General features: G+C 49.0%; 5 protein-coding genes and 1 non-coding gene across 10 annotated transcripts in view; 2 read left to right on the forward strand and 4 right to left on the reverse strand.

Moving 5' to 3' along the window:
- Positions 1 to 7,136, reverse strand: part of SEPTIN6 (septin 6) — a 31,599-nt gene extending 24,463 nt beyond the window's left edge. For 3 of the 5 annotated variants that reach the window (XM_074147508.1, XM_074147507.1, XM_074147509.1), the window contains exons 1-2: positions 7,059 to 7,114; positions 299 to 413 (exon numbers count right to left, since the gene is read on the reverse strand). In XM_074147508.1, coding sequence (XP_074003609.1) covers positions 299 to 413; positions 7,059 to 7,085 — 142 coding nt within the window. In that variant the 5' untranslated portion in view covers positions 7,086 to 7,114. Of the gene's footprint in view, positions 1 to 298; positions 414 to 7,048 lie in introns of all 5 variants that reach the window. The other 2 variants (XM_074147506.1, XM_074147505.1) reach the window with 2 other exon arrangements.
- A 2,686-nt stretch (positions 7,137 to 9,822) lies between these two features.
- Positions 9,823 to 10,839, forward strand: SOWAHD (sosondowah ankyrin repeat domain family member D). The gene has a single exon (XM_074148358.1). It carries the CDS (start codon positions 9,823 to 9,825, stop codon positions 10,837 to 10,839), a length of 1,017 nt encoding a protein of 338 aa, XP_074004459.1.
- Positions 10,840 to 15,551: 4,712 nt separating this feature from the next.
- RPL39 (ribosomal protein L39) lies at positions 15,552 to 19,053 on the reverse strand. Its single transcript, XM_074148269.1, has 3 exons — positions 18,228 to 19,053; positions 17,864 to 17,967; positions 15,552 to 16,209 (listed from the first exon to the last, which is right to left on the reverse strand). Exons 1-3 carry the CDS (start codon positions 18,228 to 18,230, stop codon positions 16,161 to 16,163), a joined length of 156 nt encoding a protein of 51 aa, XP_074004370.1. The 5' UTR covers positions 18,231 to 19,053; the 3' UTR covers positions 15,552 to 16,160.
- On the reverse strand, positions 16,657 to 16,789 carry LOC141465135 (small nucleolar RNA SNORA69). Its single transcript, XR_012463267.1, has one exon. It is a non-coding gene; the product is annotated as a small nucleolar RNA SNORA69 (small nucleolar RNA).
- On the reverse strand, positions 18,388 to 26,372 carry UPF3B (UPF3B regulator of nonsense mediated mRNA decay). The gene is made up of 10 exons (XM_074148267.1): positions 26,162 to 26,372; positions 25,920 to 26,026; positions 25,700 to 25,806; positions 24,142 to 24,240; positions 23,664 to 23,774; positions 22,909 to 22,952; positions 22,003 to 22,191; positions 21,356 to 21,507; positions 20,334 to 20,646; positions 18,388 to 19,473 (listed from the first exon to the last, which is right to left on the reverse strand). The coding sequence occupies exons 1-10, from the start codon at positions 26,330 to 26,332 to the stop codon at positions 19,327 to 19,329; spliced, it is 1,440 nt and encodes a 479-aa protein (XP_074004368.1). The 5' UTR covers positions 26,333 to 26,372; the 3' UTR covers positions 18,388 to 19,326.
- Positions 26,373 to 26,489: 117 nt separating this feature from the next.
- Positions 26,490 to 27,334, forward strand: NDUFA1 (NADH:ubiquinone oxidoreductase subunit A1). The gene is made up of 3 exons (XM_074148268.1): positions 26,490 to 26,664; positions 26,930 to 27,019; positions 27,240 to 27,334. Exons 1-3 carry the CDS (start codon positions 26,563 to 26,565, stop codon positions 27,258 to 27,260), a joined length of 213 nt encoding a protein of 70 aa, XP_074004369.1. The 5' UTR covers positions 26,490 to 26,562; the 3' UTR covers positions 27,261 to 27,334.
- The last annotated feature ends 445 nt before the right edge of the window (positions 27,335 to 27,779 follow it).

Raw genomic sequence — 27,779 nt, forward strand, 5'->3', positions numbered from 1 at the left:
GCATGAGTACCTTTTTTCTTTTAAAAACATGAAATCAAACATACCAGGAAAATAAAGCTCTTAATAAAACCCTGGGATTTTAGGCATTTTATTTCCATGGTTCCCTGCTTGGTAGAAAGCCATACTGCATAACCCCAGCGGGGATTTCCCAAGGCACCAGTAAATCTTGTTACTGAAAATAGAACAGTTGGGGAAATTTAAATCAAAGCTACCTTGTTAACGCTGTCACCTCCAAGCTACATCCAGCTGCAGAGAAGCCCTTTTCAGTAAGAGAACTTCCCAAAATGGAAATACTCACCCACACACAGGATGTTGAAACAAAACCCATGATTAACTGACTTATTAACCAGCTGGTCAGGCAAACTGTCAAATCCTACGTGTCCGGAAAGCGGGACGGTACGACAGCCTTCACCCTGAAATACAATTAAATAGTTGTGTCATTTTCAAGCAAAATACACTGTATAAACCCTTAAGACCTCCCAAGTAGAATCAACTTCACAGTCCAGGCAGAGATTTGCATGTATACTGTAAATTGCATCAGCGTGATTCCCTCTTCTCCAAAATAAATCCAGACGGCACAAATACAATGTTTCATTTGCTGCGCATTAGAAGGTAGCCCTGTCAGAAAAATATTAAACTGTGCAAAACACACACCCAAACACAGCTGCTGAAATTAAGAGGCGGCAAAACATTTGTTTCCTTGAGAAATTATGTAGACACTCAAGTCTCACCTTATAATGAAAACAAAAAGAATCCCCTGTGCAAAGGAATGTATTAATGATGCCTCCTCCTATAAGATTATTACAATTCACTTAATGGGAATTGTAACTCACATGTAATTCACATTCACAGCTGCAATTACAGAAACTAGCTAGAAACAGTTAGGGAAACTGTACCTACATCTAGTAATTGAACAACCCAAACACGCTGCCTCTGCAAAGCTCAAGTGCTGTAGCACCGAAACAGCAGAGAATAGTCTTCAAGCTATCAAACACAGCAATATCTTCCATATTGTTGCGAAGATGAAAATCTCAGACTGCCAACAGGAGTGTGTTCAAATCTATAAAATGGCCATTAGCAGCAGAAAATCAGGGATCATTGAAGGAAGCTGCAAGGAAGATGCTTGCATGGGCAGGTGGCCAGACCATGCAAGGTAAGCAGGTCTTCTCCAAGCTTTGGAGTGTGTCTTTCAAAGCTAGGAACCAAACAGGAAAACAAAAGTTGAGAAAAACTGTCCAGAACTGAGCTGCTCGTAACCATGCAACTCTCTCAGGGAGCCTGCGCAGGGGTTTGGGAGCAGAAATACCCAAACCTGACTGCTGGGGAGCATGGGCCGCTCCTGCCCGGCCACCCAAACGGCTTCACGAGGAGCTGCTCTCTCCTGTGCCCGACACCACTAACCCGGTCTCCCCGGCCAGGCGTTCCCTTTCTGCCCCGGGAAGTGGAAGGGCTGAGCTCCATCTCACTCCATGCTCCACATCCAGCATGGCCACTTGCTTCTGGAGTGGGGCCAGAAATTTTCACCTGGCCATTGCACAAAGGCCGGTGTAGGCCAAGGCGCTCCGGGTCCCAAACCTGCACAGCAGACAGTAATAAACTGCACACAGAGGCTCAACCTCAGAAATGGCATGATGCAAAATGGAGATTAAGTGTTAAGCCCGTGTATTTGTGTGTACTGCAAAGTTCCCCTCCTGCAGTCCCCCAAAAAGGTATTTCCCTCTCTGGAGCAAACGTTTTTCTTAACAATGTATTTTAGTGTCAAATACAGAAAACTCCCCTCTGGCCTTTCAGAGACATCATCAGTTTGCAAGAAATACTACAGCCAAAAGGCAATATATAATAATAATATAATAATTGATAATAATAGTATAATAGGGTGTAATTTTTAACTTCTTTTAGAATCCTGTTTCCACATATCTAGAAAGCCTGTTTGTAGGGACAGGTTTTCCCTCTTCTGTTAATGGCACTGGTATTTTAGGCTAGGAAAACATCCCTGAGGACTGCATTTACTACAGTAGCCTATCAGAGTACAATTACTTGCCTTGTTACTGTTTTGCTGGTGTGGGGTTTTTTGTCAGATATGAGGCTCCAAATACACTTCAGCCATTAACCATATTTACCACCCTGTGATGTGTAAATATGTTTCCCCTTAGCCATATTTTGTGTATTAGTCTGACTCTTCCTGCCAAGATGTTCACCAAATATGGTGCTTTATTAATTCCTGAGCACCTTGCCTCCAAACAACATGTTCATCAGGAAGGCCCTTGACTTCCCTGGCAGATTCTGGTTTTGCCTTCTGAGGATACAGCTCCAAGGCCCAACAATTCACAAACAAACAGCTAAAGCAGAAGAAAGGGAGACCATCAGGCACGCAGATTTTGCGATGACACACCTAAGGTCTCCTGAAGTGCTTTCACCAAAACAAAGGCCCAGCACTGGGGTATCTCATGGCAGTGTCTGATCTGCAGTGAGAGCACCATGGCCCTCGTGAAGAACAGATGGGTGGACAGAGGCCGCAAAGGCACAGGAGAGAACCACATGCGGACTGCTCCTGGGGAAGGAGAAATATCAAGTGCATTTTTAATACACAGCCTTAGAACTGCACCGTTGGAAGACTGTTTGAACACTACTCTCCCCAGGAAGCGTGGGCAGGAGTGTAGGCTCTCATTAAGAACAAATCTTCTCCTCATCCCTAAATATAAGTGTGATCCAGATGGAACAAAATAAACGGTAGAAGTTAAGCCACTCTCGGCTGAGAGGAGGCATAGAATTTAGCCTGCAAGTCATTTCCTGTAGTCTCTTTTTCTAGTCACCTGTGGTTTTATAACGCAGTCAAACCACACTTCACATCTGCTACAGGCCAGGAAATAAGTACCACAAAATCTGATTTCCAGTCACAGCAGCTGAGCCTTCGTGTTAAGGTATATTGTGCTAAAAATCCAAAGCCTGCTTGGCCAAGGCATCAAGAGATCAGATGCAGTGAAAAAAGAGAAATAAGAAATAATGTTTTAAGGTCGACCGGTTTTGACACATATCAGAAAGTTGTCAGCAATTACCAAACCTGGGGGGAGAACACAAACATTTTCTATCTGATCCACCAAGGAACAGTGCAAGTCACCAGTCTTCATGCACCAAGAAGTGTCTGTATCCAGAACGCTGCTATATATAAACAGCATCATCAAAAACAACATATGAACACAGCAATTAGTCATCCTGCCTGTACATTAAATGTAGATTTGGATTACCTTGTTCAAAACTGAAGGAGAATATGTTAAGCTTATAAGCTTTTTGCTGAAAAGGATGTTCAAGAGCTATCTTCCATTATTTATCTTCAAAAACAATCTTTCAGGTCAAATTCAAAACATATGAAGAGGTACCAACAAGGTAAGAAATGTTCAACTATTGTCTGCGTGAGGGCTTTTTCCACGAGCATCATTGAGAGCTGGATGGCTGAGAGTCCTTCCATACTCTCTATTTTAAAGTTAGCATCTTCTTGGAATGAAGACAAAGACGGGATCTCTGGGAAGCCAGTGTGAACGCTGGCACCACACCAACATACCAGATGCCTTTTTTTTCCCCATGTACGCAGAGTGACCCCCCCCAGGATACAATGGGCTGTTGTTCCTTGGGAGGAAGCAAAGCGTGTTTGCCACAAACAAGACGAACAAAAAGAGCAACACGCTCTCTTGCTGCATTACCAGGCAGGGCTACTGCAGAGTGAACGTAAGGAGTAGCCATTTGGAGTAGCCATTATTTTATTTTTTCCCTGTCTTTGGAGGATTTACACACTTTTCGTTAGGGTTTCTCCATGCCACAGAAACCACTGCTGTGTACTCTAATTCTTACAGAGAACTACCAGGAATATATGGAAAAATACAGAGGTGTCATAATAAATCACCCCAAATATTAATTTACATAAAATGGGTAAGATTTAGACTGCAGGTGTTTGAATCGCTTTAGGGTTCTTGGGATGAAAAAAAGATTAGAGGAAAATCTTGCTGAATGTGCCTCTCTGCCTTGATCTGCTTTACACCACAAGTTGGTACAATGCTGTCAGCTCCCGATGTTCTCTGAGCCCCAAGAGGCTGTTACCACTTTGTGGAGATAAAGCAGAGCATCCTCCCTGAGACACGCAATGGTGCTGCTCATCACAAATGTCAACGCTCCATATTCAGGACAATTTCTGGTGGCCTGGACTAAGGCAGCAACCAAAAAGGACACCATGGCAAAGGAAAAGCCTCCACTTGGTGATTTTCAGGCAGAGCACAGCAAATAAAAAATGCTACAGCTCTGAACCCAAGGGACACAATGTCTAAATGAGGCCCACACAACAAGGAAATGCTCCCAAAGACTGCAGTACAATACTTGCTCTGCATCTAACTGAAAAGAGTGTTTCTGTTTAGGAGGCTGACAGCTGACATTTAGTACTTCAGACACAATTTCCCACCTCTCCCCAGATGAGAATCACTTCAGATGCCAAGGCCTGGAGACTTCCTTCAGAGGATTTCCAAACGGCCGCAACAAACACAACAGCACCATCCTCAATGAAAACAAATCAAGCAACACTCACAGAGCTCCACCACCGCTGCCAGTGCTCACAGCAGCCACTGCCCTGCCCCTCTGCCACCCCGTAAAGCTGAGACCCGAGGGGTTAACCCCTATACCCGACACAACTCTTGCACAAGAAGTAAATATCAAGTCATAAAGCAAGGCATAACCTGAGTTCAGGTTTCCACACCACAGTTTTTCACAACATCTTTAAGCCAGAACAACATCAGATCCCTTCTCAGGACCACAGCGTTATGGCATCCACTTCCCCAGACTGCATTTGGCTCTGATTAAACAACAAATTAGAGCAACACTTGTACCAATTACTTCTCACTTGTACAAGTGTGTAATTCTCTTATGCAATGAGAGATTTATCCAGCAGACAGTATAAACATCCTCCACAAGATAAATGCAAAGCAGTAATGTAAAATGTAGATAAAGATTCTGTATTTCTTTTCCTTGCTTGGCTGATAACAAATCGTCAGGACACATATAAAAGAAAAACAACAGCAAAGTGGGAGAGAAATACTTCTGAATCAGCCCCCACAGAAAGCAAGAAATGTCTCACCAAAGCTCCTGACCATTGACCACCCTCTTCAGGCGCATTGCATCATTCAGCCATTCAACATTCACCAACGGTCAAGTGCTTCCGAAATCTCAAATTCTGACAGCCCTTAAGATTACATTTCTTTATGCCCCTGACAAAGGGCTGTAGAAACACCACACTGCTTGGATACATTCCCAGGAGAAGTATCCTCCAGCAATTAAAAAATACATATCTGTATCAGTAATCTTAATGATTTTTCTGACCTGTTCCTACAGAGACTGTAACTTAGTGCCTGGCAAGCCGTCCCTCTGCACCCATCATCCACCCACAGGGAGCAGGATGGACACATCCCTTGTGTGTCTCAGCATTTAAATCCTGCATGCTCCGTGCCAGAAGAGGACTGGAGAGGGACTCAGCTCGGCAGTGATGGGACCACCCTGCCTGTCTGGGGAAGAAGGGTTTTCACCGACCATCTCCAAAATAAATGTGGGTTTAGATCAAGGGTTTCCTGGGACAGAGGCAAGGTGGTGACCCCAACTCCCCAATGTACCCAGCCCCAGATCTTGCATGTGTTTAACCCCGCCAGCACACACAGAGCCGGCCTCTGCATTGCCAGGACATCAAGGTTGATTGTTCCACAAACCACAGCCACGGCTGGATGCCCAAGACCTGGGCTGACAAGTCATCTGTCTGCACAAAGACATTTTCAATTTGCAGCACACTGATTTCATGTCTGTCTCACACCTAGCTTTCCCTTTTGCCTCGGAAGAGAGCCTATGCTCTATCATAATTCATTTCAGGCCACAAGCAGATGTCTGAAAACTCCTGTACATTATCTTAGGAAAGCCTAACGCTCAATTTCTTCAAAAGACAGGGGAGCAAATGAGTCACTTTACATACCTTGGCAGTCACACACAAGGCAATGGGTATGTCCAGGAGGAAATAACATCACAAACTGGCAAGGAATGGCTACATCTACCCGTTCAACAAGACTGGGTCCATGCTAAAACCTACTGCTTTGAAGACAAAACAGCAAGTGTTCATCTCAAGTACTATTTCTGTACTAACCCATGGACATGAAAGTTGGACGTCCATCAGATCACAGACAAAACGCTTCTGCATGCAAACGCATTACAGATGCCTCCTTAGCATTTCTCTAACAAATGCAGAGGTGGCTCAACTCCCTCTGCTCCTCTTCTGGATAATTCTCTGCAGGCACACAGAGCGCTTGGCGCCGTGCTGGGAAGGCAGGCAAGCATCGGTGTGCCTCAGCCGGGGATGACACCGCAGGGGGGACCCTCAGGGACAAAGCTCAGCAGGGATGTGGTGCTGATGTCCAGATGTGGTGTCGATGTTGGGCGCGGGCTCCCGCGGCTCCTCCACGGCACAGAGTGCCAGACTTATGACCTTCCCTGCATCACGCACTATGGAGCACGGGATTGCTGGTGTCTCTGGGAGGAGAACAGCATCCCTGGAGAGACAGGGATGCCAAGGAGCGCCTCCCCCACTACCGCACCCTGGCCCGGTGAGGGGCCCCCAGCCCAGGGTTAGGGTGCAGGACGAGGCCTCCCCAGCACAGCAGTCCCGCCAGTCCCGGGATACGCTGCGGGTCCCTGGGACAGGCTCCAGGGACGGAGGGACCGGCACGGCAAGACCCCCGGGCCCATCCCTGAGCCGGCAGCCCAAGGTCGCCAGGCCGGGCTGCTGCCCCGCAGCCAACGGGGGGGACCCCAAAGCTCCCCTCCCCAGGTAATCCCGGCTCCCCTCAGAGCGGCCCCCGAGCCCCCGGCAGGCCGCCGCCCCGGAGCCCGCGGGAGGCCCCAGGCCGGTGCCCCCACCCCGCCCAGCGCACCTTGACCCGGCCCGGCCCAGCCCTACCAGCCCCGGCCCGCCGCCCCGGCCATGCCAGGCGCTGCCGCCCGCCGCCCCGGCCATGCCCGGCCCGCCCGGCGCCCGCTCCCACCTGCCGCGCCACCTCGGCCGCCGCCATCGCTGCCAGCCCGCCACAGGGCCCGCCCCGGCCGGGCGGGCGGCTCCGGGCGCGCCCATCGCCACGCCGCGCGGGGGGGTACCCGCCGCGCCTCTGGGCCCGGCCCCGCCCCGCACCCCGCCCCGCACCCCGCCGCTTCCCCCGCCCCGCCTCGCCGCCGCCTCGCCCGGCTCGGTCCCGCCGGTCCCGCCGCCGCCGCCCCGCTGCGGGAGGTGAGGGCCTGCCCGTTCCCCCCCGCGGCCGCCCGCCATGGTGCAGCCCGGGCTGCGGGCGGGGCCGCGGCCACAGTGTGGCGGGCGCGAGTCGCGGAGGGCTGAGGGGACCGGCGGCGGCGAGCGGAGTCGGGGCGGGAGAGTTCCCGGGTGGCGGCTCCGCAGCCCCTGGAGCCCTCGCCAGGCCGGCGGGTTGCCTGCCACCGCGGCCTCTCCCGGCCCCTGCCCGCCCCCGGCACGGCGATGGGTCCCCCCGCGGTGACTCCTCCGGGCAGGCCCGGGGGGAGACTGGGGGCCGCACGCCCGGACAAGGCCAGGGCAGAGCCGTTCAGCACGGAGGCCAGGCTGGCGTCTGTGCTTTGCATGTAAGGGTCTCCCGGGCTGTGTCAGCCCCTTGCTATTTGAAATAAAATGTCGGTGTCCTTTGCGTGCTTTCCCCGAGGCCCGTGGGGAGGGTTAGCGCTCGCCGGGGAACCCCATCGAAGGCGGCTGCGCCCATTTCTCTTCCAGTGGCAGCACAGCCCCTTCCCCGGCCCTGTGGCCTCAGCCCCTGGCCTGGCGGGCAGCAGCTGGATAAACCCATCGTGAGGGTACAGCTGGTGCCGCTTGGGTTTCCCTTCATTTGACACCAGCACGAGCACCAAAGAAAGGCTGAGAGAGAGGAAACTCAAAGCAGATCGCTCTCCCAGCCCCTAGGACCCCCAACTAGAGCCCCCAAGGTTGACACCCAGTTTTAGCCCAATCAGAGCCCACCAGTGCAACCAGTCCCTGAAGCAAGCATGACCAGAGTGGCCCTAAGTGGGCACTTTGCTTTGCACCATTGGTGCCCTCATTCCCCATTTCCCTCCTTGTTTTCCCCAGCTGACACCCAACAAGTGTTTTAAACCGTTCCCCAGGATCCCACGGCTCTGTGGGTCGAGTCCTTTGCCTCTCTGAGCCCACAGAAGCCACCAACAGCTGGTGACAAAACCAGGCAGTGCCCGAAAGGGAGCTAGGGGACAATTATGTTTTCACCACCAGTTGTTTGGGCTTTATGGGATGACGCCAGCTCCCCAGGCATCCCAAAAAAACTGGTCCAAGAGGTTGGAGAAAGGGAAAGCTCCCTCGACAGCTGATGCCCAGCCCGGGGCAGGGCGAAAGCTGAGGAAAGGCACAGGAAAAGGGTTGAAAGGGCTGGTGTGGCTTTTAGCTGTCTGACCAGCTGCAAAACCACCTGGTGACAGTTCAGCCGTGCTATGGGTGTCTGAGGAGTCACGGATAAGAAAGCCCTTGGGAGAAACAGGAGTGGAGGCTTATGGGGCAGAGGAGTTTGTCCTGATTCCTAACAAGATTAGGGTACAAACTGCTGGTGGCTGCTGCTGCCAACAGCGCCGGGCATGGGGCCTTGCTGGGAAGTGAAACACAGCAAGAGAAGAAGGCAAAAGGGCCACCAGGCTGAAACACTGGGTGGCAAAGGGACCCGAGCCACCGCCCTGGGCTGGGTCTCCCTGACAAGAGAGACCCGCCGGCCATTGGGAAAGCGGCCCCTTGGGGCAGTAAACTCGGCCTTCCCGAGCACAGCACCAAGGAGAAACATTACAATAGTGGGGGGCAATTTGGGGGGGCATGTGTAAAGCAGGTGCCTCAGCAAGGCACCTGGGGCTTCGGGGTGCCACCGGGGCCAGCAACAGTGTCCCTGGGACCAGTGTTACAGATTTATGCACATAACGGGGTCTGACCCTAGAATCCTGCTGAGAATGCCAAATCCGAGTGAATGTTTCCAATTAGTCTTTCATTAGTTCTTTGGTTACGGCTCGCACTGGGTGTCTCCGGAGAGGGATCCCCACCCCAATTCACGCCTCTCAATTACACCCGTTCCACCCATCACCCCATCCCCAAGTCCAACCACCTAATTCTGGTCAGTGGTCTCTTGGTTTCTTACTGGTTTTCACTGTGGCTGGGCTGGCCGCCTTCTGAAGTTACTTCATTCTCCTGGAATTGCCTCCTTGGTCCTCATCTTCTTCATTCCACGGAATTCAGGGAGTTCTTTGTTAGGAGTTTTATTGAAAGTTTACGCTTGGTCAGCTCTTGCAGCCTAAGGCTTCAGCTACTTTATCTGCTTATGCTAGGCCACCAATGCTAAACAAGACTATTCAAAGAGGAGTACAGTTAATCAAATTTTTTCTATAACACCAGCATCGGGCTGCCCAGGGCCCCCCGCCTCTGCCTGCCCCGGTGGCCCCGCATGCCCGCTCTCCCTTTGTGACGCCATGGGCCAGCAGGGCTCGGGGGGGGGCAGAAACCCCGTGGCCACGGCCATTCCTGACGCCGGCGGCAGCCGCAACGTGACCAAAGGTCGCCTGCACCGCCCCGGCAGTGCGGCAGCGCCGCGGATCCGCCGCCGTGCCTGGTGTGCCCTCCCGCCACACAGAGTTGGTTCCTCCTTCGCCTAACGCCGGGGCAGGAAGCGTGGGGTGAGAGCTGGGGAGCACGGGCTGCGCCTGCGGGGGACCGGGTGGCCGGCCAGCCCCGGGGGAGCCACCACCATGGCCCGGCAGGAGCAGGAGCGGGAGCCAGGCTCGGCAGGGCAGAGGGTAGCTGGCATCGCCCAGACGTTCGCCTTCCTGGAAGCCTCCCAGCCCCAAGCAAGAAGCCTAGCCCGCAAGTCCCATCTCTGGCCAGCCGCCACAGAGAGCAGGGAGCGTTTCCACCCACTGCAGAAGATGGACACCACCAGAAGCCTCAGCCGGGGCAGCCAGGGCCCGGGGAGCTGGGGTAGGACTGCGGGCAGGCTGTCCGTCGGCTTTGGCAGTACCCGGAGGAAGGAGCTGAAGGAAATCCTCCTGCAGAGCAATAGCCCCGGCACCACCAAGCGCTTTTCCACCGTTCAGAAGACATCTAACAGCAGCAGTGTCCTTGCAGGGCCGCAACAAGAGCAGAAGCCTGAGCAGAGCCCTGAGGTGCTGTCCCTTGCCCTTGATCCCCTGGAGCATGAGTGGCTGCTGACGGTGGCCCAGGGCGACGCAGACAACATTGTCAGGCTGCTGGACCTGGACCCCAGCCTGCTGACCAGGAAAGACTTTGTGACTGGCTTCACCGCTCTCCATTGGCTTGCCAAGCACGGCCACCATGAGCGCTTCATCCAGGTTATCTCCCATGCCCAGAAGAAGGGCTATCCTGTCAACGTGAACATCCCCACAGCCAGCGGCGGGCTCACCCCCTTGCACCTGGCCGCCCTGCAGGGACACGAGCTGCTCATCAAAGTGCTGGTGGGAGCCTATGGGGCAGACACCAGCTGCAGGGACCACAACGGGCGCAAGGCTTGGCAGTACCTGAGGGCAGACACCTCCAGGGAGCTGAAGGAGCTGGCGGGGGCCTTGGAGGAGGACTTGGTCCAGCTGTGCTCTCACAACACCAACAACAACTGTAAGTCATCCAGAGAGGCCAGGGCAGGGCGGGACTGCGTGGACTCTGGGGCTGAGGGGAAAGCCCAACGCTCCTGGAGCCTGTCGACCCTCCGAGGCTTTGTCAGACAGGCATTCAATTTCTTCCAAGAGCGCTGAAGCTCCCCTGGCCCATTTGCCTGCAAACCCAAGCTGAATAGCAGCCAGACAAGCCTGAAGGGAGCTGGGAACTTGGCGAGGGCCAGCACTCAAAATCCTGGCCAAGTGGGGATTAACCCCCTGCATGGAGGCACCACAGCCACCCCAGGTCTCATGTGGTCTTTTGGGGCTGTGCTGGTGTGAGTGTGTGGGCAACCACGGCCATCGGGAGCACTGCTTGGGGACAGCCCTTCCAAAAACCCACACAGCCCCGGAGGAGTTTTTGCCCCCTGCTGATGGGGACTCCTTGCCACAGCCCAGCAGAGCCCCATGGCAGGGGCTCAAGCGCTGGCCCTGCTGCAGGGAGCTGCTTCTCCGACACCTCATGTGCCCATGGGGGAAAGCAGACCCACCACAGGAGGTGGTGTACCATGCTGGGGGGTCAGGGGTGGACATTTGGGCTGCCTATCCCAGACTATCGGCGTGTGACTGCAGTTGGTTAAGCAGCAACCCAGTGAGTTGGTTCTTCCACCTGTTAAACAAGGACATCGGCACTGCCCTGGCTCCCAGCAAGGCTGTGAGGGTGGACTGGTCATGGTGCCTTAGGTGCCTGGATAGAGACACTGGCAGAATATAATGAAATATTTCACAACCATACTCCTGAGATGCCAGAGGCCTGGCAATGGGCTGACGATGGAGAAGCAACTATGGCTTCAGAAATAACACCCCCAATGCTTTTTTATGTACGCTTCTCTGCTGGCAGGGAGAGCGGGTACAGACAAGCAGACCATGCCACCGAGCTGCAAATGCTTTCCAGCCCCCTGTGAGACCCCAGGGTCTCTGCTGCATGTGCCTCCTCTGGGTTCCTGTTTTTTTATGACAGATAAAGCCGTTTCTCAGTAGAGCAAGAGCTGGAATGCCTGGTTTACCACAGGCGGCTGGGCCCAGAGAAGTCTTTCAAAGTGCAAGACAAGTCCCCCTGGCAGCCCTTCCCTAGGGACCCCCCGTCCAGGGGAGCCTGAGAGACTCAGCCCCACTGGGGATGGAGGAGGCAGGAGGGACACTGGGTGGCATGTGATGGCTCCTGCAGGGGCTGGAGTCCAGCTGCAGTGCTGGAAAGATGATTCATTGCTCAAAACCATGGAAAAGGTAGACTGTGAGATTATCTTTCTTGCTATTGAGATCATGCTCAAAAATGAAACTCTTGAGAAACATCCCTACAGCAGCATAATAATCCCACATGTATGTACTGGTAACTGAATTAAAAGGGCAAAGCCTCTGCTCGCCTGCTTGTGTTTTGTTCACCAAATGGAGCTCTGCCCAGCTGATTTCAACTTGCTTTTCACATTCTCAAAGGCCAGGGCTGCTTCAAAACATCTTCAGAAAAACAAGGGCCCCTTCCTCTTTTTCATCAGCATGAGACCATTTCTGCACCCTTAAATAGCAGTCCCATTTGAGAAGTGACTCAGAGAGTAACCGGGGAGTTTCTGTTCCCGATTGCAGAGCAGCAGCCCTTGCGGAGACACCTCATGTCAGAGAGGGGTTGTGGTTTCTTTCCAGCTGCCTTTCTGGGGGTCTGCAGAGGTGACCGAGGGACTTGAGATGATCTCTGGCCCAGCTGCATGGGTGAATTCGCACCTTGATGCAGAAAGAGAACTTCCTCGGGGCAACTTCAGCCTTTGGGTTTCACAGACCCTGAGCAAACCCCATTTATATTCAGATTGTGCTCTGAGATGCTGCTCAGACACAGGGATAACCCAGTCTGCAGTGGACGATACGTGGAAGAGCAGCCTCCAGATGAGTGGATAGTCCAGGTGACTGGGTGGACAGATAGATATGTCTGAACATTGTTTTAATGACTTGAGGTCAGCAGCAGGGACACACAAAACACACAGAATGGATTTAATGCCTGATCTACACTGTTTTTGTAATGCTTTAACTCTAATAAATTAAATACTATGGCAACATAGCTCCTTCCAGAACTTCTTTGGCCACATGCAGGCCACAGGACAGCTGGCTGGCTTCTAACAAGTCTGGTCACACCAGCACAAACTCCATGAAAAGCACTGAGGTCAAAAAAAAAACCCACTTGCCATCTTTAGTTCTGGTAACCAAAGAGCTGCTGATGAAAGGTGGGTGCATGTCAGATGAAATACTTTTTGACCTGTTAGTCCTCTGTCACCCTCTGGCAGCAGCCTGCTGTTGGGAAAAGGGGGCGGGCCGGCTCTTACATCCTCCTCTGAGTAAGGCACAGAGTAAACAGCGGAGTTAGTGAGAATGCCGTTGAAGGAGCTGTTTCCTTGGCATTTGTACCTTAGTCACGCTCCACCAGGAAACCCGGACTTCAATGTTCCATTCGAAAGCAAAATTTAATTGGCAAATGCCACACTTAGGACTAAATGATTTTTAGTACTTGCCTTGACAGCTAACCAAAACCCCCTAAAGGCAGCTTTCCCCCCACCGCTTGGTCGTGGGTTTGGAGCTGTATCCTGCTCTGAGGCATATTAGGCAGGCACTTGAGAGGAAGCAAAACCAGAGCCCTGCTTCTCTGGGTGGTGTTACAACATACTCATCAACACCACCCCCAGCCCTGCAAGGGTTCCTCTCCACAGAGCAAAAAAAAGGATCCTCTTCACATCGCAGTACCCTTTTTGCTGCTGTATGTTGTGTTTGCCCCAGACACCACGCCACTGCCAGCCCCCCACCCCTCTGGCTCCCGCAGTTTATTTTCATACCGACAGAGGGGCAGTCAGTTTGGAAATACAGACGCATCTCAAAATGTTCCTCAAGTATACAACCAGCTCTAACTTTGCTTCTCACTCAGAAAACAAAAGCCTATTCACCGAAATTAATGGACTAGAATATCCAAATTGTTTAATTTTTTTTTTCTTTAACCGATCTGTTGATGTCTCAGTTATTGGGTGTTAGGCCAGTTCTATGGAGATCCTGGATCCCCTCCGCAACTCCCACAGGGAAGGAAAGGGCAGAGAGCTGCCACAGGAACAACAGAATTCATTCAAACCCAGAGATATTTGTGTTGGTTAATGTTCTGCAGAAGATTGATTTTAACCCAATTTTAATTTGTACTAAATTTACTCCATGTTATCCCTTAATGACCAATTTGAAAAGCAGATTCAGTCAAATAGGGAAAAATAATATAAGGGGTTATTTTCCAAAGCAGCTCCTTTGTAGAAGCTGCTTCCATCTAATAAAAATAGTCTCCCTATTACAGCCATTACTGTGCTATCTAATAAATTGTAATAAATAGTTCAATCTATTGCTCAGGAAAGCTTTCCCACAAATGCCACGGAGAAAACTGTCTCTCTTCATTCTTAAGTCCATAAAATTACTTTTTTCCTCCTCAGCCAGGTCCTCATCAACACAATTAAGGAGGAACCCTGCAGGCAGCTTTTCCTGCCAGCAGCGGTGATGGGGAGAGGCAGGGGGTGGTTTGCAGAGCTCCAAGGCCAATCTTCCCTCCTTAGCAGTGCTGTTACTCCCTAAACACTTGCTTCAAAGAAAAGAGCACAGAAGACATTTTAAAAAACATTGGGGTAAAAGTGTTTGCAGCACGTGGGCCTCTGTTGAAACATCTCTGGCAATGCTGCTTGCTGCCTTCCTGTTGCAGTGACTTACTGCTTCCCCCCGCTAACGAAGTAGAAGCTAGAGTCTTACAAGACAGGAAAAGATGCTAGAAGATACCTCTGAAGTGTCCTGAAGTTGGTAAAAATCCCAGCCTTGCTCTCCTGTGCTCACAGAAACCTCCAGCACACCTCAGGAGAGAGGGACTGCCATGAGCTCCGAGAGGTGTGTATTTGTTATGCGTTGACGCGTGCTTGGCATATGCTGCTGCCCAGCACGATTTGCTACAAATTGTAACGTGAAGGAGATAAATCTATTTACCTTCAACATGAAAAGCAGCAACACAGAAGGTGTGGCAGCCTAAAGCTTCCTCAGGAAGCTGCCACCCAGGAACTGAGCCACCACAGCAGGCGGAAGCGACAACAGCACCTTCGCAGCCTGAAGCCTCAGGATGGGCTTTGCCCCAGCCACATCCGAGAACGGGCCGGCACCTTCAGTTATTTCCCGCTGACCACCAGGTCTGCACGGGTGAAGGGAAAGGAGCAGCAGCCACGCAGGACTCGGTGCTGAGCCACAGCCTCCTCCACATCCCTGCAGTAAATTGGTGATGTTCCACATGCCCCAGTGGAGGACGCCAGCGTCGGGGAGCTGGAGTGTGGACTACTCCGAGAAGTTTCATCTCTTCTTTCTTCTCTGCCCTTTTTGAAACAGCTGCTAACTCTTCCTTCGAGCAACATCTTGAGTTACTACCTTTCTGCTGAGAATGTTTTAAATTAAGCTGCACCTGTTGCTGGCATCAAGCCTGACTTGATCAAGCCAACACACAGCTCCAAACAACTCAGGAAAAGATTACTGCATATTCCAGGGAACATGCAGGTACTATGTACTACTATGAGAGTATTGCATTTTGTAGGAGATAAATCTATCCACTGCCCTTGCTGTATTCTTCCTTTTCCTCCTCCTTTTCTACCTCCCAAGTGAAACTTTCATCTGACGATTCCACCGCACCCGCACCCCAGCCAGGATCTTCACCCCAGGCTCCAAGGGCTCCCTGCCCCACATCCTACCCGGGAGCAGCTCCCGCTGATGCAGGCGCAGGGCCCACACCCAACTTTAACAAATTCTGACACTGCTGCTTATTTTTCTTAGTAGCATTTCATAAATCCACCAGAAATGTAATCCAGAGTCTTCCCCGGGGTTAAGCAGTAAGAGGCTGACAATCCAGAGTTACTGTAGCCATAAGGGTCTACAGATCATTAAGTGAAGTCTGCCTTTTTCAAACCTATCTCTTTTTTGCTCTCGCAGGCTTACAGTAAGTGAAATGGAAGACACAACCTATTCTGTCTGAAAAGAGCTGACAAGGTTTCTCACACTAAGTGAGATTATATTCCAGTAATGTTAGCTTTTGCTCTCTATTACTATCCCACCATATATACATACAAAATAATTTCAACCAAGTCATTCAGGTCCATATTTATTAGTAAGCCTGTACACTGTCAATACTCATGATGGTGCCTGAAAGAAAGAACACTAATAGAACACAGTCTTCATGTTTCAGATGCAAATTAGTTCAAGATTTTCCCAGTTAACATCAATAACCCAGACCAGCTTATAAAAAAAAAAATCCACAACCAAAACACTGGGGACTGCAGTCCAGCGCTACAGAAGGAATCACTTGGGGGTCGCCGAACAGCGTATGGGGTGTATCAATCTGACGCAGAAAGACAAGTGTTATTAGAGTTCCCAGGAGACAGTCTCTCTTACAAGCCCAGTTTGGTCCTTCTCCAGTGTCTCCTTTTGGAGTTGTACCTAAGACAAAAGCAGTGTAAATTAGCAAAGTGCACACACACATTTGAAGATCCAGGCGGACTGAAACCACCTTGTATTAGCTCAACAGTAAAGGACTGAAACCTTTCTTATGTGCTATAGTGGCAACCTGCCAACAATAATTAGCTATGTACTTATTTTTTTAAGCTTTCTTCATTCACTAACCAACTAGCACATTACTGCAACAGAATCTAAACCTCGAAGCGATAAAGATGCCTGCAGAAATGTGTCAGCACTGGCATGTGAATATCCTACCTCCTCTTTGGGAGACAAGACCTGTGATCTTGTATTGATTGTCCAATGACAACTACCTCTTGAATGTAGTTCAGGGTCTAAGACAAAAAGTATAATTTTTGTTCAAAATACAAAAGCAGAGCAGTGTATGGAAAAGGCCCTCTTCCAGGAGAATATATTAATTTATGAGTACGTACTTGTACATGTTAAGAACAAACGGTTTCAGCACCCATATAGCTGAAACCAAAGACAGCATTAACAGAGTTACTCTCAGCAGGGAAATGGCAGTACTCCCACAGAATGAAGCACTGTAATTGCAGCCTGCTTTACCACAGTTTGGATAAAACTCAGGACCGAGGTACTGAAGTGCCACAAGACAAAAGTTCATTATTTTGCCCCATGATAAAGTATTCCAAAGTACTGCAATTTAGCTAAAACAGAACCCCGTTGTAAGCTGGTATCTGGAAGACAAGAATACAGACTGGGGAACACACCACTGATTTTTCCTAGAAAGATTTAAGTTAGAAAGTAACAGGAACAGAGCCTGGCAACCGTGCTGTTTCTCTGCCTGAGCCAGCCACTGCTACTATCACTCTCAGCACTACTTAGGACAAAAAATCATCTGGGATAAAGAATCCTGTTCCCTTAAATAGTCTAGAGACGGGAGCATATGAGGTAAAAAGCTAACTGCACAGCGCGAGTGACCAAACTATATTGGTTGAAGGTTTTAAAACAGGGCTCAGAAATGCATTGCCTTCTGTACGCCTCAACGCCTCACACTTACCTAGTATTCTACAGTATTGCATTTTCCTAAATGTAACGCTTGAAAACAAACACTACAGGCAAACAAAAAGGAACTGCTGCAAATTAATTCTGCAGTGACATGCCAAGGATCTTATACTATCGATTTTACCTCCCATACACCCAACGAGCCCTTTGTTCCCTTACACACCACCTTCTGTGTCTCAGAACACCCACGCTCTGCAAGATGCTGTTCCTTGAAAACGCAGGAACACAGAGGTGCAGCTCGGAGAGAGGGCGAAGGTGCTGGGAAGGGGAACGTCTGAAGCAGAGATAATACCAGAATACAAACTCTGCAATCAATTACCCACACGTACAGTTAACACTTTCACTTTACACGTATCATCGCTGGACACCCGTGGATAGCTGCAGAGCACCGGAATGGACTGAACTGCTACAGAAGGCAACAGCATGGGAGCCCCACGCCGCCTCGAGAAAAGGCAAGGGGCCGACGGTATCCGGTGGAGCTGGTATCTGTGCTCGTACGGCGGTCGCGACCACAAAACTGCAATTTTCTTGCATAAACGCTTTTACACAATCAGCTCCCGACTCCACCGCCTTAGGCCGCAGCTCCTCACAGGCCGGCCGCCGGTCTCCTTACCTGATCTTATTGCCCGTCTTCATGCGAATCCACTGCGGGATGGGCCGGTTCTGCTTCTGCTTCTTAGCCAGGAACCGCTTAATCTTGAACGTCTTGTGGGACGACTGAAAGAGAGAGCAGCCGTTAGTGCCGCGGGGCGGGCCCAGTCCAGCCGTACCGCGGGAGCTCAGCACAGCGAGGCACCGGCACCGCGGTGAGGCGGCGGGTGGGCCGCAAGGCCTCGGCGAGCTGGGAAACGCGAAAGCCGCACCCGGAGCCCTCCCGCCCCGCGGGGCCTGCCCGCCGGGAATCCCAAGCCATCCCGCGGCGGGGAGAGGGCTCGGGGTGTCGCGGCACGGCGGCGGATGGCGGCCGATGGTCTCACCATGGCGCTGAGCTGCCCGGCGTCCCGGCGATGGCGGCGGCGGAAGAGGCGGAAAGGGCGGGAGGGAGCGGCCAGCGAGGCGGGGACGGCGCAGGCTCCGCGGTCACGGCACCCCCTGGCGGCCCGGCGCAGACGGAGCTCAGTGAGGGAGGACGGCAGCACGAGTTTCTGCGAGTTTATTTGTTTTAGTACAAAATAGCTATGGCTAAAGTTCGCTAGCTTAGGAGGAGCTGCTATTGGTGAAGTCTCTTTCCGGGCTGCAAAACAATACTTCAGATGATGAGGGAAGAGGAAGCAGGACCAAGAGGGCAGGAGTTAGGAAACATTTCAGACTCTAGAGAAGGGAGAATACTGGAAAAGAACAGGATGCTCAAACCAGCTACATTTGATTAAAAATAAGCATTTCAACGTAGGTAGACTTTACATGAGAATTTTTCAAGAAATATCCAATATTAAGCCAGCTTATTCATACACTCCAACTCAGTTACTTTATCCGAGAACCACTGGAGAGGAAGGTCTCTCCCTCCCTGACACCACCACTGTAAGGCCAGACGTTCTCCTCTTCACGTGCCAGAGGGCTCCTGTGCACCAGCACCTCAACAGCCCCCGCCTGCGTACCTGTCTCCATGCCAGACTGACACAGTTTAGCTACCTTTGCCTCAGGAGGGAGCACCACACCACACAGCAACGCCTGCGTTAACTCCGGCCAACTTCAAGCCCACTCTGCTGAAGCGTGTCACAGACTGGCTCTGATCACCTCACAGTAAAGCTCTGGCTCTAGATCCAGGTGTCATCTCCTCCTGACCGCATGACTCATTTATTATCATACTTAAGGCCATAAAGTCTTTCTACTTTGCAAAGATTCTCTTCTCTGTTGTAGTTAGATGCTGGGAAAATAAATTCAAATAACTGAAAATACAATGAGAAAACATTTCAAATTCCGAATCTACAACTGAGGTTCTTTAACCAGAAACATCCAACAGCACAATGCCCCCTTTTCTTCCTGTGTTCCTTCTTCACTTCGAAGGCACTTCTGGATTGCGTAGTACATGCTCTTTGGCTGCACAGACAGTCAGAACACATAAGGCTTGCATGCTAGTCACTCCTCCTCCTTCGCATTACTGGTCTCACTCTCTGGCTTCTTGTCCGGCCCCTGATCTGCGGGCTTCCCAGCACTCTCTTCATACTGACACAGTCTGCTTCGGCTTCGGGCTCCTGGCTGGTACAGCTGCATTGCTGGGCGATCCTGAAATAAATCAAGACTATTTAGACTCTTTCATAGCCCCATGCTATCATGGTTATTATGGCATCAGTGTAATTAGAAATGGCTCAAATTCAAACTTTTCAAGGTCTTCTAAGTGAAATTATTCCACCGTGGTGGCAAACGTAACTTCAACTGTCTCAAATCAAGGTTGTCTCTGTTGTAAGGCAACATCCCTGTTCAAGCCACAAAGAACATTGCACATAGCTGAGGTTATTCGTAAAGAGTTTCCTCTTGAGACGAGTTCAGCTCACCCTCTCAGAATACAAGCCAATTTCAAAGCTTCTTCAAAAACCTGAGTTTCATTTGAACCTGATAATGCCTTAAGTGACACAGAAAATTTGCATACTGATGCTGCAAAAACAGATTTGCAGAGTATATAAAACTAAAGACATCATTTCTTCAGTCTGCAGGACCTCTTCTGTCACATTCTGCATGCATCAGTCTCATCCCTGTTTTGGAGGGACTGTTCAATCCCACTCCCACTTCAAGATGTATTTTCAGGCATGTATACCATCAGCAGAGATACACGTACATTACTGCTGCTCTACTGACACCTTAAAGATACAGCCTATGGCATAAGTCAGCAAACAAAAAGGGATCAGAGTCTTTACAATTTAGCCCATGCTACCTTAATTCCTATACAGTGACAAGAAATATCACAAGCAGCTTAGCAAATTTAGTGGACAAGTGGGCAAATTCTCCAGCAATGGCAGAGTTTGTCACTAGAACAGGGAGAAGTTTCAACAGAGAAACCACATGGTTCTTTCCTTGAAGCGCTTTTGTCCTAAAACCCACAAACTGGTCCCTATGAATCAACACATGAATTTAAAGAAATCCAGCACCTTGTTTCTGATACGATCCCTCTTAATTGTATCCTCTTTTTTATCATCTTTGGTTACTTTCTCAGATTTGTCCGTGTTGCTGGTAAAGTCTGTAAGATCACTTTTCTTTCCCTTTTCTCTGAGTAAGTCTCTCTCCTTTTTCACCTCTTCCTCTTTTCTTCTAAAAACCTTCTCTTTCTCAAAGCGCTCTTTCTGCCTCCGACGCTCCTCTTCTTGGCGTCTCAGTTTCTCCCTCTGTGCTCTCTCATATTCTCTGTCTCTTTCAAAATCTCTATCTCGGTCCCTGTAGTCCTTTACACACTCATCTTCTGATCTGTATGAAAACAAAACTGAAAATGAAGCTCAAAAGATTCATCAAATAGAGCTGGGAGATCAATGTAATACTGGTGTAAATGTGCAATACGAAGACGACAGAGTGGTAGGTTCTAGGGAGCTTTTGGGAAGCTGTAATAACCTGAGTCATGCATGATAACCAGAGATGACGCTGACTGCTAGCGTTTCCTAGCCTTCTACTCACATCGCTGGCCGAGTCTCCTCTGGCTTTGGAAAACACCTGAATTTCTCTGTCTCATCTCTACTTCTCACATGGAAGCACTGAACCTTGAACAGACCACGGAGCTGCTGAGAATGACACTTTCCACTTTGACCGTTTACAAGACTTAAAGGGACTACTAACTGGAGTACAGCTTTCCTCTTGCCATGGCTATAATTCTCTCATTGCAAGGACAGCGCTCACAGCCTGCTGCAGGTCACCTACACATGGGCTTCTTTTGTGGACTTCCTACAGTGAGTTGCAAAAATATCAAACTTTGTTCACTGGTGAAGAACTGTCAGGTAATTCACACAGCTTTCTGTAATCACAGGGATGTGAACTGCACAGAGAATACATCCCATACCTTATATCAGAAAAATAATTTGAAAGGAATTTCAAATCGTGATCATGGCAGAGCAGCTCAAGCCTCGGTACGATCAGGAAACAAGTTATATATACATATATATATTTATAGCAAGTACTAGAATACTTTTTTGCCTTCTCTTCTTTTGTCTCCCCATCAGATCGTTTGGCAGATGCACTACTCGCATTTTTTTCCTCCCTCAGAGTCTCTTTTTCCAGTTTCTTGGATTTTTCTTTTTTCTCCAAGTCTTTTTCATCTTTTTCAGGCTTCTTAAGTAGCTACAAAGAAAACAGAAGTCTCAACTAAAAAGCTCACTCTAATACATATTGTCTGGCACAACACCGAAATTGCATCAAAGGAACCATAGTCCAGTAAGAAATAAACATTAAAGTAATGTTACTGCAAGTCGCAGTATTTCTAAAAGCTGGAGTGTATGAGTAAGCATAATCCATAGAGAAAACTGGGATTTTTCTCCTAAAACAGACCATTTTAGAAAGCTTAAAAATAGGCTCCATTCCATAGTGAATTCACGATTCCGTTTACCACGGCATGTACAACAGTCACATGACAACAGCTTTAAATATTACTATGAAGCATTACAGCATGTAAACCTTTACAATGCCTAACATTGAATATTACAAAAAAGTGGTAATTTACTAACATCGAACTCATGTGATTCTTCACACAATACTCAAAGCACATTTTAAGAGACTGATATACAAATAATAGGGGAAGGGGAGTGTAACAGTTTATAATAAAGAACTGTTCTAGACCTTAATCTTTGGTTCATCTTTTGATCTGTCTCTTTCTTTTTCTGGGCATCTGTCTACTTTCTTCAGTTTTTCTGCTTCTTTTCTCTTCCTTCTCTCCTCCTCTTTCCATTTTCTTCTTTCTTCTTCTCTTTGTCTTTTCCTTTCCAATTCTCTTCTCCTCCTCTCCTCTCTTTTTTCTTCTCTCAGTCTCTGTGTATGTTAAAGCAAAGAGAAATAGTGTATTTCCACACTAGAAAATATCCCTTTAAGCCCAACAAGATACCCTGCCACAAAGTGGTAAAGTATTTCATCACCAAGTAACTCGCCTCAAAACCATCCTTATTTTAAAAGGGCAAAAGAAAGAAAGGAAAAGTCCCAATATCTCTGTTGTTCTGTTGTGAATCTGAACATGTTACAGCAGCATTTTGGGTTTTTTTTTGCCTTGTTCATAAGCCTTGATTTATACTGTCTTAAAAAAAAAAAAAAAAACCAACCAAAAAACTCCAAACACAACACTGGCCTCAGCCTTTATCATTTTAATTTTAATTGGATCTGCCCCATCTGTGATTTTTTCCATTGCTAAAAGCTAAAATGAGATTATGTGCTAGGAAAAAGATCATCTACAGCAACCTCAGCCACAACTGCATTAAAAATGAAAGCATTAAAATGGGATCTGGTTTGGCAGTGCCACGGAGATGTTTAGCTGCAACCGGAACGTACAAAAAGCACCACCATTTCTACAAAGGCCAGCGTTCTAGTAGCTTTAATATATGTGAACCAGATGTTAACAAGGAACCTTGGGTCAAAAGCTTCTTCAAAATAAAGGACAGCAATATATCAAGATACACATTGCAATATACACAACTATGCTTTAAATGAGCAAGTTATACTTGCAAGCAACAAGAAGATTCAGGAGATAGGTCTTACCTGTTTATTTTTCAAGAAGTTCAATAAAGGAGTAGTCTTTTTAGCTAAAGAACATATAAAACCAAAATGTAAACCATTTACATTATCCAATACTGCAATACCTACAAGAAAACCCTATGTGAAACGAAGAAGCCTTCTGGATTATCCAGCCTATCTCCTCTCACATCCAGCATTACAGCAGTAAAACAAGTATTTCAATCCTATCTCTGGACACTGGCAGCTATTAGGATTCTATAAACTTCTTTAGGACACTAAAAAAATATCCAGTACACCTATCTGTAAAGGGATATTCACTTTGCATTAGGCTTCTCCCAGATTCTCTCACTTTAAAAGAGATATCTGTAACATGCTTGAAAAGAGCATTCTGGTCATTTTAGTGATATTTTACCCAACCACAATATTTTTTAACTTGTGCCTGCATGGAACATCACCACTCACAGCATTTTGCATTAAACATCACTGCATCTCACTGAAATGCAGTCACTCCACGTCCTAGTCTGGCTAACAAACATCTGGTTAGCAATTTAAAACAGGAAGGAAGGTTATCATATAAAACTTAAACCTAGAGAAGAATTCAGAGCATAAAACACACTGAATAATATTAGCCTAAAGGTTTATCAAATACCAAGCAAGCACACAAAAGAATTCAGCCTCCTCCACGTTGAGAAATCACAGCTTCAAATTACACCACATACATTTTCCTAGAGCACACAAAAAAAAAAAAAAATGTAACTACAGTACACAGATTTCCATACCTATTAGCTCTTTGTTTCTTGCCTCTATTTCCTCCAACAAAGTTTCAGGAGTAGAGGTCAGTTTTTCATCATCTGCACTGTAGCTTTCCAAAAACTTCTTGTATTCTGGATCTATGGGGGTGGGGAAAAAGAAAAAAAAAAAAGGGGGGGAAAAAAAAAAAAAAGAGATCTACTGTAGTATGAAAAGAATTTGCATTGCGCACTGCTGGAAGTTTGGGTTAGATTTGCCTAAGTTGTGTTGTTTGTGTGTCACCTTTTCGAAAGCTGGCAGCTCTCAAATGAGCTGCTGCTTTATGTTTGTCTAGGACAATCATATTTAATAGATTGGCATCTGACAAAGCAGTGCTAATAAGCTTCACATGTAATTAAGCAAATGTTCTATTGATAAACTTCAGTGTCACAGTAAAAGCATTATATTCAAATTACTGCTAGGACTTTGAAGTCTACACATGCAAAACGAACTAGGTAGCTGTTATACCATCTTCTATAGTTCCAGTTTTGGCATCCTTTTTCTTACTCTTCTTTTTTGCAGCTTTTTGGAAAGGCGCAAACTCAACTATGGCAGCATATTCCTGACCTGTTAAGAGAAGAGGGGAAAATATATTAAAATAAATATGAAACAGATATAAAAGAGAGTATACTGTCCATGTCTAAAGCAGGAAGATAAGCCTCACAAGAAATATGCAATACTAGAAGAGACTATTTGGAAAACATAAAAAAAATTATTGTATTTTGAAAGCCATTTAATAAAACTATTTTAGAGACAGCAGAATTCATGAACTAAACATTCTTAACACATTAACAAAACAGCAAACTCACAGACTCACAACAAGGAGGAAATACTAGATTTAAGACTGCCCATAACTGTCACTTCGGCCACCTCAGCTATACCACACCATGTAATAGCCTCATCTTACAGACTATGCATTCCTTGTGCAAGTAGAAGAGAGTATTTTAAGTTAACATAACTGATGCAAATCTCACTTTTTGACAAAATAAATAAAATCCAACATGACAGGCAGGCTTTAAAGTTTTCTCTTTGGACTCCTGTTGGGTATGTCAAGTACAGTGTGCTGTTACACTGCAAACCAGCTTATTTAAAAGACCTAGGTGTTATTATAACCTTGTCATGCAACCCTCCTAAATAAGGAATAATCTTGTGGATAGAGCTTTGTGCCACGTAAAAAACCTGGCTGGACGAAGTGTAAAACACACGTACTTGAAACAAAGTTTAAGGTGAAATCCTTAACCTCGTGAAGCCAACAGGAAGACTCTTGTTAAAGTTTTTGCTGAATACGTAAATTTAAGGCCTACCAACGAGATATTAACAGCTTTTAGTGCTACCCAATGTAAGCAATTTTGAAATGCAAAATTTAAGAACATGAGATGTACTGAATACCTAATGTGCATTTAGGAAAAAGACAAGTGGCAACTACGTACTTGGATGTTTAACCAATGAATTACACAAAATATTTGTTTCCGAGCACTTTCACAACTTAAGAGTTAAAAGAACAAGCTGTTCATTTCACTGAATCAAAATGACTCACTCAGTTGTAAACCAAAACAAGTAATAATCTGATTAAAAACTGACCAAAAAATAAGTCCACTGCTAGAGGCGTACAGAACAGGTGAGAAGAGTCACTGAGGGTAGCATCATTAACCTCAGCTTCATTTAGTTTGGACAGCAACATCACCTACTTACTTTCACTTTCCAGACTTTATACTCAGGCATGACAATACAAGTATTAACTTCAGTAACACAGCAACTGGTTTTATACTGATACCACTATTACCTTGATGCACATTTAACTGGGTTTTACACACAACATAAAAAAAGTCAATTTAGAAATACACAAAATCAATTCACATTAGTTTCCACAAAGCATAAGACATTTTCTTTGTTCTTTGAAATACTGCACTAAAACTAAACAAACTACAAGTGGCACCTTAGGCTGCTCATGCCTGTCCCTCTAAAATTTCTAAAGTTCAACTAGCACACTGCGCACGCCAGGAACAGCCAAACGCCATTCACTTGCCTTTGTGATCGACAAAAACATAGCCGTCAAAGCGATCCCTGAAGAGGACTATGTCTTCCTGGTTTTTAAAGTTGATGTAGGCTCTCGAGAACATGTGAGGGTACAAGCTGCAGAAAGACAAGACCGAGAGAACCGGGCTGACCTGGGGCCGGCACCTCCCGGGGCCCAGCTGGCGGCGGCTCCCAGGAGCCCCGGGGGAGGGTTGTCCCGGCGGCCCTACCTGGAGTCGTTGGCGAAGAACTCGAAGTAGTCGTGCTCGGGCAGGGGCTGGAGGTGCTCCTCCAGCTGCTCCTTCGTCAGGCTGGGCGGCAGCCGCCGGATCACCACCTACGGCACGGCGGTTAGGACGGTTAGGGCGACCCCAGCACCCCACCCCCGCCAACGGCCGTCCCCAACGGCCGCCGCGCGAGGCCCGTTACCGCGGGCGGGGCGGGCCCGCACCGAGCGGCGCGCAGGCCCCACCTTGCTGAGCGTCTCCTTCTTGTCCTTGGGCCGCTCCAGGCGGTCGAGCTCGGCGCCGCCACCCCTGCTGTCCGTGCCGGTGGCGGTCCCCGTCCCCAGAAGGGCCCCCGGCCCGGCGGCGGGCCCCCCGCGCCGCTCCTTAGGCCTGGCGTTTTCCTTGTCCTCCTTCATCCCGGGCCGCCGGACAGCCCCGCCCCGCCCAGCCCGCCCATTGGCCGCAGCGCCTCTGCGCGACTGCGCCGTACAGGGCCACGAACCGCGCCCTCTACCCAGGCCTTCCCTCCCCCCCGGACTACAACCCCCGGCGTGCACCGCGCCGCGCGGGGCAGGCCGGGAGTGCCCGCAGGCAGGCCGGGGCGGCGGTAAGGGCAGGGCAGTCGGCGCGGCAGCGGACCGTCGGGATGTGGTACGAGATCCTGCCTGGCATGGCCATCATGGGCATCTGCCTCTCCATCCCCGGCCTCTCCACCGTCTACATGCACCGCTTGTGCAACGGCGGCAAGGTCAGCGCGGGGCGGGGCGACCGGGCCTTACCCCTCCCACCTCCACCCCCGGCGGCCCGGCCCGGGATCCCGGAGCACCGCTTCCCCCCAGCCCCCTTTTTCCCCCTTCCTTCCGCGTCCCCGCTTCCCTCAGGACCTCTTCCCTCCGAGATCCCCGTTCCCCCCGGGACCCACCTTCCCTCGGAACCCCTTCCCTCCGAGATCCCCCATCCCCCGGGAGCCACTTCCCCGGGATCGTGACAGGCAGCACCGCGTGTGCCCGCAGGAGAAGCGGATCGCCCGCTATCCCTACCAGTGGACCCTGATGGAACGAGACCGGCGGCTGTCGGGTGTCAACAAGTACTACGTCTCCAAGGCAGGTGCCGGGGGCATCGAGCGGGTACCGCCGGGAGGGGAACAGGAGCCCTAAGCCCGGGGCTCCCACGGCCTCTGTGGTGGGCAGTGGCCACTCTTGGGGCAGTGGGAGCTTGGGTACTTACAAATCATAGTTTGATAAAACTGTCTTGTCAGTTATGCACTGTTGCAAACTAGCGACAAGAATGGTGCAGATACAGCTCACACTTTTTCTTTTTCAGGGTCTGGAGAACATAGACTAAGGTGGCGGCACTTTGAAGAATCCACATATCTATATAAAATGATTTAAGCCTTTAATAAAGATATCCACGTATTCAGCCCTTGTATCTGTGTTGCTGTGGTGGGTTGACCCTGGCTGGATGCCAGGTGCCCACCGAAGCCGCTCTACACTCCCCTCCTCAGCTGGACAGAGGAGAGAATATAACAAAAATCTCATGGGTTGAGATAGGACAGGGACATCACTCAGCAATTACCGTTACGGGCAAAACAGACTCAGCTCGGGGAAACTAGTTTAACTTTTTACCAATCAAATCAGAGTAATGAGAAAAAACAAAAAACAAAACAAATTTCCAAAAACTTACCCCACACCACTCCCTTCTTTCCGTGCTCAACTTCATTCCTGATTTCTCTGCCTCTTCCCCAAAGTGGCACAGGGGTACAGGGAATGGGGTTTGGGGTCAGTTCATCACACGCTGTGTGTGCTTCTCCTTCCTTCTCAGGGGGAGGACTCTCACACTCTTCCCTTGCTCCAGCGTAGGGTC

Source organism: Numenius arquata, chromosome 5 (genome assembly GCF_964106895.1).
Source record: "Numenius arquata chromosome 5, bNumArq3.hap1.1, whole genome shotgun sequence".
Taxonomy (NCBI): domain Eukaryota; kingdom Metazoa; phylum Chordata; class Aves; order Charadriiformes; family Scolopacidae; genus Numenius; species Numenius arquata.

Excerpts from the sequence above, each read along its gene's own strand:
- SOWAHD (XM_074148358.1), top strand. The coding sequence starts at position 9,823 with ATGGCCCGGCAGGAGCAGGAGCGGGAGCCAGGCTCGGCAGGGCAGAGG.
- RPL39 (XM_074148269.1), bottom strand. Across the intron at positions 16,210-17,863 it reads AAGACGGGCAATAAGATCAG|GTACAACTCCAAAAGGAGAC; the intron begins GTAAGGAGACCG and ends CTTTTGTCTTAG.
- UPF3B (XM_074148267.1), bottom strand. The coding sequence starts at position 26,332 with ATGAAGGAGGACAAGGAAAACGCCAGGCCTAAGGAGCGGCGCGGGGGG. Across the intron at positions 26,027-26,161 it reads AGAAGGAGACGCTCAGCAAG|GTGGTGATCCGGCGGCTGCC; the intron begins GTGGGGCCTGCG and ends GCCGTGCCGTAG. Across the intron at positions 25,807-25,919 it reads TTCTTCGCCAACGACTCCAG|CTTGTACCCTCACATGTTCT; the intron begins GTAGGGCCGCCG and ends GTCTTTCTGCAG.
- NDUFA1 (XM_074148268.1), top strand. The coding sequence starts at position 26,563 with ATGTGGTACGAGATCCTGCCTGGCATGGCCATCATGGGCATCTGCCTC. Across the intron at positions 26,665-26,929 it reads GCTTGTGCAACGGCGGCAAG|GAGAAGCGGATCGCCCGCTA; the intron begins GTCAGCGCGGGG and ends GTGTGCCCGCAG. Across the intron at positions 27,020-27,239 it reads ACAAGTACTACGTCTCCAAG|GGTCTGGAGAACATAGACTA; the intron begins GCAGGTGCCGGG and ends TTTCTTTTTCAG.